General features: G+C 37.4%; 1 protein-coding gene across 1 annotated transcript in view; it reads right to left on the minus strand.

Annotated features, from left to right (window-relative positions):
• The window catches only part of gk (glycerol kinase), a 250768-nt gene that overhangs the window by 158203 nt on the left and 79164 nt on the right, over positions 1 to 13401 (minus strand). Inside the window, exons 3-7 of the mRNA XM_057330925.1 lie at positions 9143 to 9249; positions 8964 to 9041; positions 8766 to 8845; positions 6260 to 6397; positions 6028 to 6137 (exon numbers count right to left, since the gene is read on the minus strand). Of these exons, the coding sequence (XP_057186908.1) occupies positions 6028 to 6137; positions 6260 to 6397; positions 8766 to 8845; positions 8964 to 9041; positions 9143 to 9249 (513 nt within the window). The remainder of the gene's footprint in view (positions 1 to 6027; positions 6138 to 6259; positions 6398 to 8765; positions 8846 to 8963; positions 9042 to 9142; positions 9250 to 13401) is intronic.

Below are 13401 nucleotides of genomic sequence, written 5' to 3' on the forward strand. Positions count from 1 at the left end.
TATTAGATTATTAATGATAATCTTAAACTATAATTTATTTTATTATTAAGTTTATTTATTTTATTTAGCCTTGTTGTGCAAGCTCTCTGGAGCTTGTGCAGAGGCAGCAGCTTTTGCCAGAGGGGAACTGGAATCCCCTGGTTGGGCCTGGGTTCTCCTGAGGTTTTTTTTCTCGATTAGAGTTTTGGGTTCCTCGCCACCGTTTGCATACTGTTTTTGCACTATCTGCCTGACCGGGGGGGCTGCTTTAGAATTTTAAAGTTTTACTTAATTAATATTGCATATAGGAATTTATAGTCTGTTATATTTGACCTGTGCTTCTCTCTCCTTTATCCTAAATGTGTGCTCTCACTGAGCGTGTGTGTGTGTGCGTACTTATCTGTGTACGTACGTACGTGTGTGTGTGTTGTGTGTGTGTGCGTGCGCATCCATGTGTGTGTGTCTCTATGTCTTTGTGTGTTAGTACGTGTGCATATTGTGTGTGTGGAGTGTTTTGTATGTGGGTATGTCTGTCTTCTGTGTTTTCAACCTTTTCTTGTTTTTGCAGGTACAACTTTAATTATTTTGCTTATAGTCAATATGTCTCATGTACAGCTGCTTTGTAACAATGAAAATTGTAAAAGCGCTATATAAATAAAGTTGAGTTGAGAAAACAATCCTGGGCGTTCATATGAGATAAAAGTGGTGTATGATGACATTATCCTCTCCATGATAAAGAAAAACACCTTCACAACGTCCAGACAAGTGAAGAACACTCTCCAAGAGGTAAATATGTCAATGTTTGTCAATCAAAACAATAAAGAGATTACAAGGAAAAAATAGAGAGGGTTCACAACAAGGTGCAAAAGCTTCAAGAATAGGATGGGTAGATTAGACTTCTGAAATAGCCGAACAAGCTCTATAAAGCATATTTTTGGAGAGATCAAATTAATTTCAGCCTGCATAAGACTAAAAAGAATAAAAGATATGGAGAAGGCTTGGAATATCTCATGATATGAGCATACAACATCTTCAGTAAAATAGTGTTCAGGCAGTGTGATTCCATTTCCATGCATGACGTCCTCAGGCACTGGGTCACTGGTGTTTTTTTGGTGATGTAACAGAAGACAGACGCATCCAGATTAATTCTTCACTTGTCTGGAAGTTGTGAAGATGTTTTTCTTTATCATGGAGAGGATAATGTCATCATCCACCACTTTGATCTCATATGGACACCTAGGATTGTTTTGTTACTGAGCTCAGTGGTGTGTTTTTTTTCCCCCAGAATGTCCCAAATTGTTGATTTGGCCGCTCTTAATGTTCCTGGCATCTTTCTGACGGATGTGTAGTGTTTTTAAAATCTAACTATGGTCTGTTTCACTTGCATGTAGATCTCCCTGAACCCCATGATGTGGGTTCACAGCAACAGCTTCCAAATGCAAACACCACATGTAGAATCAACTCCAGACCTTTAACATGCTTCATTTATGAAGAAATTATTTAAGGAAAAGCCCATACCTGTGAATAAAACAGCTTTTGATTCAACTGTCCAATTACTTTTGGTCCCTTGAAAAAGGGGGGCGCTTCATATTAAAGAGCTGTAATTCCTAAATCCTTCAACTAATCTGGATGTGAATACAGTCTAAATAAAGCTGAGAGTGTGCACTTTAAGACAATATCTATTATAAAACTGTAACTCGAATAAACTTTCAAACACAGTTAAAATAACAAAAAATGTGCTTCTGTCCAAATATTTATGGACCTAACTGTATATGAGTTGTTAGAATAGGACAATATCTGGGCGAGATACAACCATTTAAAACTCTGGAATCTGAGAGCGCAAAAAAATCAAAATATTGAGAAAATTGCCTTTGAAGTTGTTAATCAGGGGCACTGTGGTAGACCATCCACTCAGAAAAATAAAGTTTTTATATATTTAAGGCAGGAAATTTACAAAATATCTTAATGAAACATGATCTTTACTTAATATCCTAATGATTTTTGGCATAACAGAAAAATTGATAATTTTGACCCACACAATGTATTTTTGTCTTTTTGTTCCCGTGCTACTTAAGACGTTTTGTGATCCAGGGTCACATATATATACATATATATATATATATATATACATATTTATACATATATATATACTAGTGCTGTCAATCGATTAAAAAAATTAATCGGATTAATCACACATTTTTCTGTGATTAATCACGATTAATCGCACATAACAATAATATTTTAAAATATACTTTTACATTTGAATAATTTCACATTTAATCTTCAAATTGATGTAGAAACAACATATTTCTTTAACAGCATCATTTTATGAAAGCTAACATTTTGATATTAGTATTGTAACTGATGTCTCTATTAAATTGATTATTTTAACATGAATTGTAGTCATTCAACAGTATAATTGAAAGCTCATGTATAGGAAATATACAGAAATTGAAGGACACTTTACAGTCTTTAATGCTAAATTATAAATTAAATGCAGAAGAATTCTCATTAAAGCTACAAAATCACATTGATTTCTTCTTTTATTTTATTCTTTGATTAACATTAGTGACAGGAGTCACAGCAGCACATTTAAGAACGTGCCCCCTTTAAGAGCTGTCTCAGTACGCAGATCTGACCGTCACCGCACTCCCATTTTCACAACACTTTGCATTCATTAAGATTTTATTTTACACTTTGAAGTCTTGCTTAAGAAAATGCTAGACAAAACGGGCTTTCTGACATAATCTTGTATGGTTTTATCCATTCAAGCACGAAAGAGAACTTAACATGGATGCACTGTCTGACAGAGATTCACCGACGCAGCCTTCAGCCCGTGACTGTTTACACCAGACTGGACCTCGCGTTGCGTTTTGCCGCGTCCCACAGTTTAGAAGCTGTCGATCTTCATTGAACGCGTCAAAGCAACTGTTTCAAATCGCGCTTAAGTGGTTTAAAAGCCTGTACACGAATAAGAGCGTGATTACATAATGTAACGCTAGACAAAGGATGTCAAAACAAACGGATCCTGCGTTAATTGCGATAAATATTTTCTCACGCGTTAATTTGAAAAAATTAATCGCATGCGTTAACGCGTTAACGTTGACAGCCCTAATATATACACACACATATATATATATATATATATATATATATCAATACATACGTATGTAATAACTTTAAGCCCTTTTGGTGTCGGCAAAAATATTTTTTTACTGCCAGGCACATTCTTGGAGTTTAGATTTAACTTAGATATTCATATTAACATAATTCTCAAGATTTGTTAAGGACTGTAGTGTAATATTGTGTAATGTCAAAAATTGTGAGTATTTATAAAATTAATATTCTTTCTTTAATTTATTCAATTTTTCATTGTCCCCTACTGCCTCCTCCAGAGTTTTTTTCCTGGCATATCTTGTTTCAAGGTTAGTATTTTTTTAGAAAAATAATTGCTAGTAAAACAGCTGGTAAAATAAAAACTAAAAGTAAAACTAAATAAAAACACTTGAAAATAAAAACTTTCAAGTGTTTATTAACAAAAGAATTGGAGAACAAGATACATCATAAATCATTTTATAATGCTATATTGTTACCCTCATTTTTGTCTTTCCACCCTTACAGCTGCAGTAATAAAATAGAGCAGGAGTCTTCAACTAAAATTGCTTGAGGTCCAGTAAACTAACCCTCCTTACCAGCTGAGGTCTGAACAATTAAATACCTAAAAACATGAATTTATTATTTTTGGCCGACCAAAGAAATAAACATGTCTTTTCATATACTGTATATACGACGGCATAAAAATGTCTGACAACAATATAATGAAGGAAAATGTGCAAAATGCCCTAATCTCTAAACCTGCACTGAACATACATTCATTTCAACATTAACAACTTTAAAAGAAAACTAAAGTGTTGTTTTCTGCTGAACTGAGATTAACAAATAGCAGCATCAAGTTGTGACTGATCATCCTCTAATAACATTTCAGCTCTTCTTGGTGGCTATTGCATCTGAAATGGTGGGTTTGTTTAATATTTTCTTTTAGTTCATGTCTTTATTTCCCTTCTAAAAGTGTTTCACACGCAGCCTCCATGCACTCTTTTACTCTTTCCCAATCAGTAAAGGGCTTGTTATGTTTTCCTAAGATCCACTGTATTCTTAGTGAACATTCATATGCTCATTGTTGGGCGGTAAGTGAGTGAAGGAGGACCCGTGTAGATCGCTCCTTTGAGGTAATATATTTTCCGTGTCCTTACCTCAGACTGCTGCGGGTAAGTCTCTTCAAAGTGTCTATGTCTAGTTTCATAATGGCCTGTAAGTTTTCCACTTTTGACAACCCCAAACCAGCCTCAGTGGTTAGAGCATGCGCTAGTAACGACAAGGTCATGGGTTCGATCTCAGGGGATTGCACATAGTCAGAAACAAAATGTATAGTACAATGCAATGTAAGTCGCTTTGGTTAAAAGCGTCTTCCAAATGCATAAATGTAAATGTATATCTAAACTAAGTCATATGTTGTCACTATCAGATGCAGAGAAGCTAATTCATGCATTCATGACGTCAAGACTAGATTATTGAAATTAACTATTAGGTGGCTGTCCTGTGGGCCTATTACAAAAACTCAAGCTAGTTCAGAATGCAACAGCTCGAGTTCTTACACAAACTAAAATGTATGAGGATATTAGCCCGGTTCTATCAACATTTCACTGGATACCTATAAGGCAACGCATTAACTTTAAAATCTTACTGATTACCTATAAAGCCCTACACTGTTTAGCTCATCAGTACCTGAGTGAGGTTGTCTTGTATTACAGTCCTTCACGTTCATTACGTTCTCAGGGCTCTGGTCAGTTGGTAATACCTAGAATTTCAAGATCAAGTGCCGGTGGTAGATCCTTTTCCTATCTAGTGCCTAAACTTTGAAACAGTCTTCCTTGTACTGTCTGGGAGGCAGACACAATCTGTCAGTTTATATCTAGATTAAAGACGCATCTTTTCAACCTACACTTCCATAATACAAATCCTCAGAGGGTTTAGGCTGCATAAATTAGATCAACCGGAACCAGGAACACTTCCCATAACAACCGATGTACTTGCTGCATAAAAGAGTGTAGAACAGTACTCTACTCTCAGGTGTCTTTTCTCATTGTTCCGAGGCTACCACAACGAGCAGGATGCAGTCCATGCCCAGATTTGATGGTAGAGCTGAGAGATGGAAGCGACGACCTGACAAGAGTTGAGATGGTAGAGCTCAAAGAGGGAAGCGGCGACCCGAAGTCCTCACTACAAAAATGTCTACTGCTATTAGATTATTAATGATAACATTAAACCTATTATCCACCTTTTTTCCTATGTTTATTTTCGTTTTATTTATCCTAGTTGTGCAAGCACTGTCGAGCTTGTAGAGATGCTGCAGTTTTTGCCAGAGGGGAACTGGATCCCCTGCTTGGGCGTGGGTTCTCCTGAGGTTTTTTTCACCATTCACCATTTTCACCCATTTTGGGTTCCTCGCCACCATGTGTATTTTGTGCTCTGTGCTTGTGGAGTTGTGTTTTATGCATGTGGGTGTGTATGAACCTGTGTGTGTGAGTGTCTGTTTTCTGTGTTTGTTCACTTTTATTTTGTTTTTACTTCTATAACTTTAATGTTATGCTTATAGTCAATATGTTTCAGGTAAAGCTGCTTTGTAACAATGAAAATTGTAAAAAGCTCTAAATAAATAAAGTTGACTTGACTTTACTTATGCAACATTATAAAATTCATGTTAACATCATGTTAACAACAAGGTAATCATGTTAATTCATAAGAACAATATGTTACTGCATGTTAATGTTGTGTTACACTATGTTAACATAATATTAACACATGATAACATCATGTTTAACCGTGGCAACATTTTGTTCAAACATGTTTGTGTCATGTTAGCATCATGTTAACTAACAACTACATTTTGACACGGCATGCACCACTCACATTTTCATCATCTAGTTATATTGATACAATTTTCACCTTTTATTATATAGTTTATTATATATGTGACAATCTACTTACGTGCAGAGCTCAGGATCCCAATCCAATGTATGAATATTGAAGAGCATGGTCCGACTGGCATTGGTCACATCTGTGCAGTGGACACCTCCCTCCCTCCCCCCTGTCAGGTTCTGATTTATTTAAATATATATATATATATTTAGATCTTGAATACTTAATATTGATTAGAGCAGAATTGGATTGAGTAATACTTAAGAATAATGTTGTGTAGCTGTTATATATATCAACTTACCCAGATGAGCCAGGAGTCAATCGTTCCAAACATGGCCCTATGCGAAATCACAGCTTCATGAACCTCTTCCACATTATCCATTAGCCAGCGTAACTTTACAGCACTGAAGTATGTACTGATGGGAAGGCCCGTCTTGAGCTTTATTAAAGGCAAGAGGACATTTAATGGGTTTTTAACTTATTTGAATACAATCAAATAAAAAACTATGACTCCTAAATGTAAATTATAAAACAAAAGTTTATAAATTACAGTTAGATTATGAACTGTGCTTTTCATGCTAGTCAACTGAGCAGCGTAAAAAGTTTTGTGAGATAATAAAGGCAGCTAGTCAGCTTGTATTGAAATAAAAAACATTGCTTTTTACAGGTGTGATAAATATGACAAGTTTTTTCCCCAACAGATTTACCTTGTCGACTGGTAGTAATTTATGACCTACTGTTAAGAGAAAGCAATGCGCTTAATGTGCACATCTAGTGTTTAACATTTATATTCTGGACATTAAAGGGATGCTTCACCCAAAAATTAAAAATCTTTCATCATTTACTCACCCTTATATTGTTCCAAACCTGTATTAATGTCTATGTTTTGCTGAACACACAGGAAGAAATTTGGAAGAATGTAAGATCTCATCCACCATTTACAGCCATAGTAGGGAAAATAAATAAATAATATGGGAGTCAATGGGGGTGACAATCTTCAAGATATCTTCCTGTGTGTTCAGCAGAATGAAGGCATTTATACAGGTTTGGAACAATCTGAGGGTAAGTAAATTAATTAAGAATGTCACAGATACCCGCATTTGTCCACACTATTGGGAAAACAAATAATTGAACATTGAAAAAGTAAGGGATAATGTATTGGATCCTGATAACACTGTCAGGATTTATTCTACAACTACTGGCTGTACATGCCCTTATGCTAAGAAAACATATTTTCCTATATAACTCGTCGCCTAGGAATTATAAGGTTTTACAACTGATTTACATTATGTGATGTTTGTTTTTTAATTGTCTACATCTTTGGACTTTAAGAAAACAAAAAGGTTATATCTACAAAACCGAATTCTAACTTGGTTCTATCTGTGAGCCAATCAGCACATTGAATGCACACAAGAGGACCAGGATCTGTCATGGCTCTGCTTCATTTAGTCATGTTTTTCTTGGTCCTGTAGCAGAGCCATGGCAGAGCCTTTGGTTATGTGTGGAGAGAAACATATTATTGTCCTTTTGACAATAATATACGTTCTCTCCAGTGTCTCGTCATTGGCCGCCCCTCTCGTTTCCTTGTTATCTTTCCCTGAGTGTTTTATTACCTACACCTGCCCTGTGTCATTATCCCTCATTTGTCTTTCCTTTAAATAACCTCTTGTTTCTTTGTCTTGTGCTCGTGGATTGTACTGTACTTCGTTCCATGTGGTGGTTGTGCCTTGTCTGTGTACGCCAGTGGTTTGTCTTGGGAATTATCTTCGTGGCCGTTCAAGTTTGTGAGTGTGGTCCTGTTCTGTTAGTTTATATACTTTGCCCTATTTAAGACGTTGTGTCGTGTTCTGTTTAGTTTGTTTTTTCCCCACCGAGGGAAGTGTTTTGTTCCGGTTTGCATTTTAGTTCGTTCTTGTATTGACACCTCCTCGTGGGTTTTTGTTTTGTGTTTTTTGTAAGAATAAAGATCTTGTTTAACCCCTTCACCACCATCTGCCTGCATTTGGGTTCATTCCTGCTTTCCGTGACAAGGATCAGCTTTCTTTGTCACTTCACCAGACTCCTACATGACAGTGGGAAACATCTCAGCAAACAGTGCCACGCAACAAAATGTTTAGAAGAAACCACAAGGTTTTATTGATACTCATGAGCAGCTCAAACTAAAATATTTTTGCCATACTCATCTCTCACAAAAAATGTCCATGCGGGTTAGACAACTTTTACGCACTTTTCACTAAATGATGCAATGCAATGAATATGTGGACAAATGTTTTAATGTGCCCACATATTGCTGAGGTTCAAGAATATACAATCACTGAAATCTAGTGATGGAGTAAGAATTGTTTAACCCGTGAAGACCTAATTTGAAGGATCTGGAGAGATTTTGTGTAACAGAGTGTCTCTGACCTTCCAGGTGTGCTTCAACATCATCAGGCATTAAAGGAAAAGATTTAAAGCGATTTCCTTGGCAAATGGAGGTTGCAAAAAGTATTGAATAAAAGGAGGCCAATAAATTGTTGCCAACAAATATTGGAGAGAAACATTAATCTCATAATTTGATTTTCTCCTCGCTTGCATACTGCAGTTGCTTTACTGTGATGAAATTTAAAAAAAATGTGCATCTTTGAAATATAAGTTCAAAATGATATACGATGCAGATTTATTTGTACAGCCATGACTATGTGGAAACATTATTTTTTTTCAACACACACCACACAAGAAAATTGTTTGTTTGGTGCCTTTCTCAGAAACCACCTACTTCCCCGTAAGACAATATCAGGACTACACAGAGTCACAGCCACTCTTACCTTGAGGTGATTTTTGTTCTTGCCTGGTGTTTTGTTGATGAGTTTCTCCACTGTGGATTGGGTCCGCAGATCAAGCCAAACTAAATACATCCAAAAAATTCATACATTTTATGGTTCATTTTGCATAGATCCTAGACTATCAAGCAAAACATCTGCTTTCTTATTTCATGCTGGTCATAAAATACAGAGATCACTTACCCACAGCATTATAAAGTGGTTCACCAGTTTCTTTATCCCACACAAGAGTGGTCTCTCTCTGATTGGTCACACCAATGGCTACAAAGACTTTACAATTAGCAATGAAAATAAAATAAGCATGTATGACATTGTCATGGTTGGTGTCTGTGACAATAACTAGCTTGAGATACTTAAGATACCTTTTATGTTGGAGATGTCAGTGTTGAGTTGAGTTAGTTTCTTACAGGTCCTATCCATGCACTCGTACACAGAGTGAAGAATCTCTTTTGGATCCTGCTCAACCCAGCTGAGAGCAGACAATAAATCCTTTTTTTAATGCACTCACTTTAACACCATGTCCTAAATAGCTATGACAAGCAAAAATGATATATTTTCCATGTTAATCAAAGATTTTGTTCTAATCAGTTGTGTTGAGCCGTGGTTTCTGCTTTAGAAATGATTCACAAGTTCACACTTACATAAAATAGATAGGAAAAAATATGCGTATTTGGCGAGCTGACCGAGGGGAGGGCTCCGAGTCCGGGATTTGACCCGAGCCCGGAATCCGGCCATGGGCGTGGGCCAAATCCCGGACTCAGAGCCCTCCCCTCAGTTAGCTGGGATAAGGCCCTAACCCAGAGTATCCCCCATTGAGACCAAGAGATTGTAAGTGTAGAGGAATGCTAGAAAACTGTCGAGGAATGAAGGTAAAATGCTGTGTATTTATACCCCTGATTGGATGGTTACTGAATGAGTATCACCTGTAGTAGATTAGGCTGGTTACTGAATGTAGAAGTGCTCTTCATTACTGTAAACCTTTCTTTTCACCAAGGGAGTTTTCCTAGTTCATTTTCGTAAGTGTTTACATTCCCCCGCAAGCGCACGTGAGCGCTGCGCTACAACAGCTGGCAGATCAGATCGCAGACAAAGAATTACAACACCCTGACTCTGTTATAATCATTCTCGGAGACTTTAATAAAGCAAAACTCACATGTGAACTGCCAAAATTCAAACAACACATTACATGCCTCACCACAGACAATAATATTTTGGACCACTGCTATACCACAATAAAGGATGCATATCGTTCCGTCCCCAGAGCAGCTTTAGGACTCTCTGACCACTGCCTGGTTCATCTTCTCCCAACATACAGACAAAAACTTAAATCTGCTAAGCCAGTAGTAAGGACTGTAAAGAAAGGGACCAACGAAGCAGTGCGGGCCTTAAAAGCCTGCTTCGACTGCACTGATTTAATTATTTTTGAAGCTGCTACCGCCGATGTGGACGAGTTCACAGAGACTGTAACATCATACATCAGTTTCTGTGAGGACATGTGCATTCCTACCAGGACATATTTAACATATAACAACAATAAACCATGGTTCACACAAAAACTCAGACAGCTTCGCCAGGCCAAAGAGGATGCCTACAGGAGTTGGGACAGAATCTTGAACAATCAGGCCAAGAACACACTGACAGGAAATTAGAGTGGCTAAGAAGAGCTACACTAAAAACCTGGAAAACCCGTTTTCAGCAAACGACCCTGTCTAGGTGTGGAAAGGCTTGAAATGCATTACAAACTACAAGACCCCATCCCCCAGCACTGACGCAAATCAACAGCTTGCTGATGACCTGACTGAGTTGTACTGTAGATTTGAAACTTTTTTAAGCGCCGGCGTCTTTTTCTGAAGCTCAGAGCTGAAAAAACCTACGTCAAGCTCCAGCTAACCAATGACAGAGACCTGTCATTTCCGTTTTAGTTATTGCAAAGACGCTCTCTGTTTATAATTAAAAGTCATGGCATTCGGCTGCTATTTGTAACCAAACGCTGCGACCGTATTTTGACAAAAAAAGCACCTTTGTCAACTTTTTCTTGTCAAAAGAAGTGCTAACACGACGTGATGATGTCACAAATATGCTAATTAGTTTGTGACGTCACCAGTGCCATAAGTCTGTCAAAATCCTATGGGAAACACTGTAGTGATGGGAAGTTCGGATCATTTTACTGACTCGGACCTTTGAGTCTTGTTCAGCAAAATGAACGAATCTTTTTTCGAGTCATATCATTCATTTCGTTCATTTTAGCTAAATATAATTAAAATGTTACATGTTACTTTCCTAACACATCTACTACTTATGCAAACGTTGATCACATTACAAACAATACAAAACTATAATGCTATAAGAAACAGAAAAGATTAATTCATTGTTTACCTGGGTCTTTAGTCTATGATTAGCTCACCACACCTCTCTGACAATTCATCGGGTTTGACTCCTTCGTTCATCACGTGACAGCGTCATAAGCTAAACCAATGCAGTCAGAGCCGGAAAGAGAATTGATTAGTTCATCTCCTGAGTCTTCGGGTTCAAGTCGTTCGTTCATCACGTGACAGCCCCCTACGCTTTACCAATGCAGTCTGAGCCGGAAAGAGAATTGATTAGTTCACCTCCCGAGTCTTCGGGTTTGAATCGTTCGTTCTTTTGTCACAGGACCCATAGAATGTTGAGTCACATTAAAGATTTGTTCAAAATGAACGAATCGTTCAAGAACGACCCATCACTAAAACGCTGCCCTGTACACCAACGACTGCACCGCTTACTGACCCCTCTGTCAAGCTCCTGAAGTTCACAGACAACACTACCATTATTGTCCTCATCCAGGACGGTGATGAGTTTGCTTACAGAAGTGAGGTTGAGCAGCTGGTTGTTTGGTGCAGTCATTACAACCTGGAGCTAAACACCTTAAAAACAGTGGAGATGATAGTGGACTTTAGGAGAAACCCCCCGGCACTCCCGCCACTCACCATCATGAACAACGTGGTGGCTGCAGTAGAGTCATTCAGGTTCCTGGACACCAAATCTCACACGACCTGAAGTGGGACATTCACATTGAATTTATTGTCAAAAAAGCCTAGCAGAGGCTGTACTTCCATCGCCAGCTGAGGAAGTTCAACCTGCCACAGGAGCTGCTCTTACAGTTCTACTCAGCTGTCATTGAATCTGTCCTCTGCACTTCCATAACCGTCTTGTTCAGCTCAGCTGCAAAAATTGACCTCCGAAGATTACAATGGATAGTCACATCCCTCCCCACTCTCCAAGAACTGTACTCATCCAGAGTGAGTAAAAGAACTCGCAAAATCACTGTGGACCCCTCACACACATTTTCCCTTTGACCTGCTGCCATCTGGTCGGCGCTACAGAGAACTGAGCACCAAAACAACCAGACATAGGAAAAGTTTCTTCCCTCAGGCCATCTATCTAATGAACAGTTAAATTTTCTACTACGCAATAAAAACGTACAATACACAACTATATATACTCATATTTATTATACATATGTTATTGATATAATATTCAGCTATCCACATTCCCCTGCATAACTTGTATACAACACAGTATAATTTGAATATAGCACATCCGTACATACAATATACTGCCTATTGTCCTTTTGTCTAATTTTGTCCTTCTTGTCAAATGTGTATTGCCTCTCACATACTGTATTTATTTTTATGTTTTGTTACCTGTGCCTTGTCACTTTTTTAACCTGTATGTGCACTGGAAGCTTCTGTCACTAAGACAAATTCCTTGAGTGTCCAAGCACACTTGGCAAAAAAGCTCTTTCTGATTTCTGATTCTGAATGAGTATCACATGTGGTAGATTAGGCTGATTATCTGATGTGTTCCTCCCGAAATTTGTTAATAAAACTTAATTTAATATTGCGGCTGAATGCTCAGACCACACAGCGATATCGTTCTATGGGAGTTCTGCACCTCATGAATATTTATCTTCAATCATGGATAAGAAGAGACTATAATTATGATTATATAAATTTAATATCTGAAATTATAGCAATTATAGCATAGCGTCCAGTTAGGCATAACAGAAGTAATCAGAATAGAATGCATCACGTATGCATTCTGCAGCACGAGAGGGTACACAAACATTAGACTGCGCCATCATCCTTTGCCTGATAGATGTTCAGCCGGCATCCAAAAGCTTGCACTGTATGAAGACACACCTGACTTTAGGGTAAGTGTGCCTATTAAGCCCACCAAAATCTAAATTTAGGTGTTCTTCATAGATATTGACATGGTTTATAAAAAAAGAATGCAAGTTTAAATGCAAGATTTATCTCTTATTTGAAAATATTTAATTGGTTGATGTACAATTTAGAATATAAAATTAAGTTTTTTTATGAATAAAGTCAAAAATCTGGCATGGGCTTAATTGGTAGTTTGATACCATTTAAGCCTGCATGTGTTCCAAATAAGGCAACAACATGACTCACAAAATATAACAATGTATTGATTTTAAAGAAATAAAACATCAATATAATGATTCAGTGTCAGGGAAATATATAAAAAACGTTTTTTCCTCTTTTTGACATTTATTTAGTCAAAATATAATATAATTATATAATGGTGCTACACAGTGTGTAATTCGTAGTGTGGGATTACA

The sequence above is a fragment of the Triplophysa rosa genome, linkage group LG4, assembly GCF_024868665.1.
Source record: "Triplophysa rosa linkage group LG4, Trosa_1v2, whole genome shotgun sequence".
NCBI lineage: Eukaryota > Metazoa > Chordata > Actinopteri > Cypriniformes > Nemacheilidae > Triplophysa > Triplophysa rosa.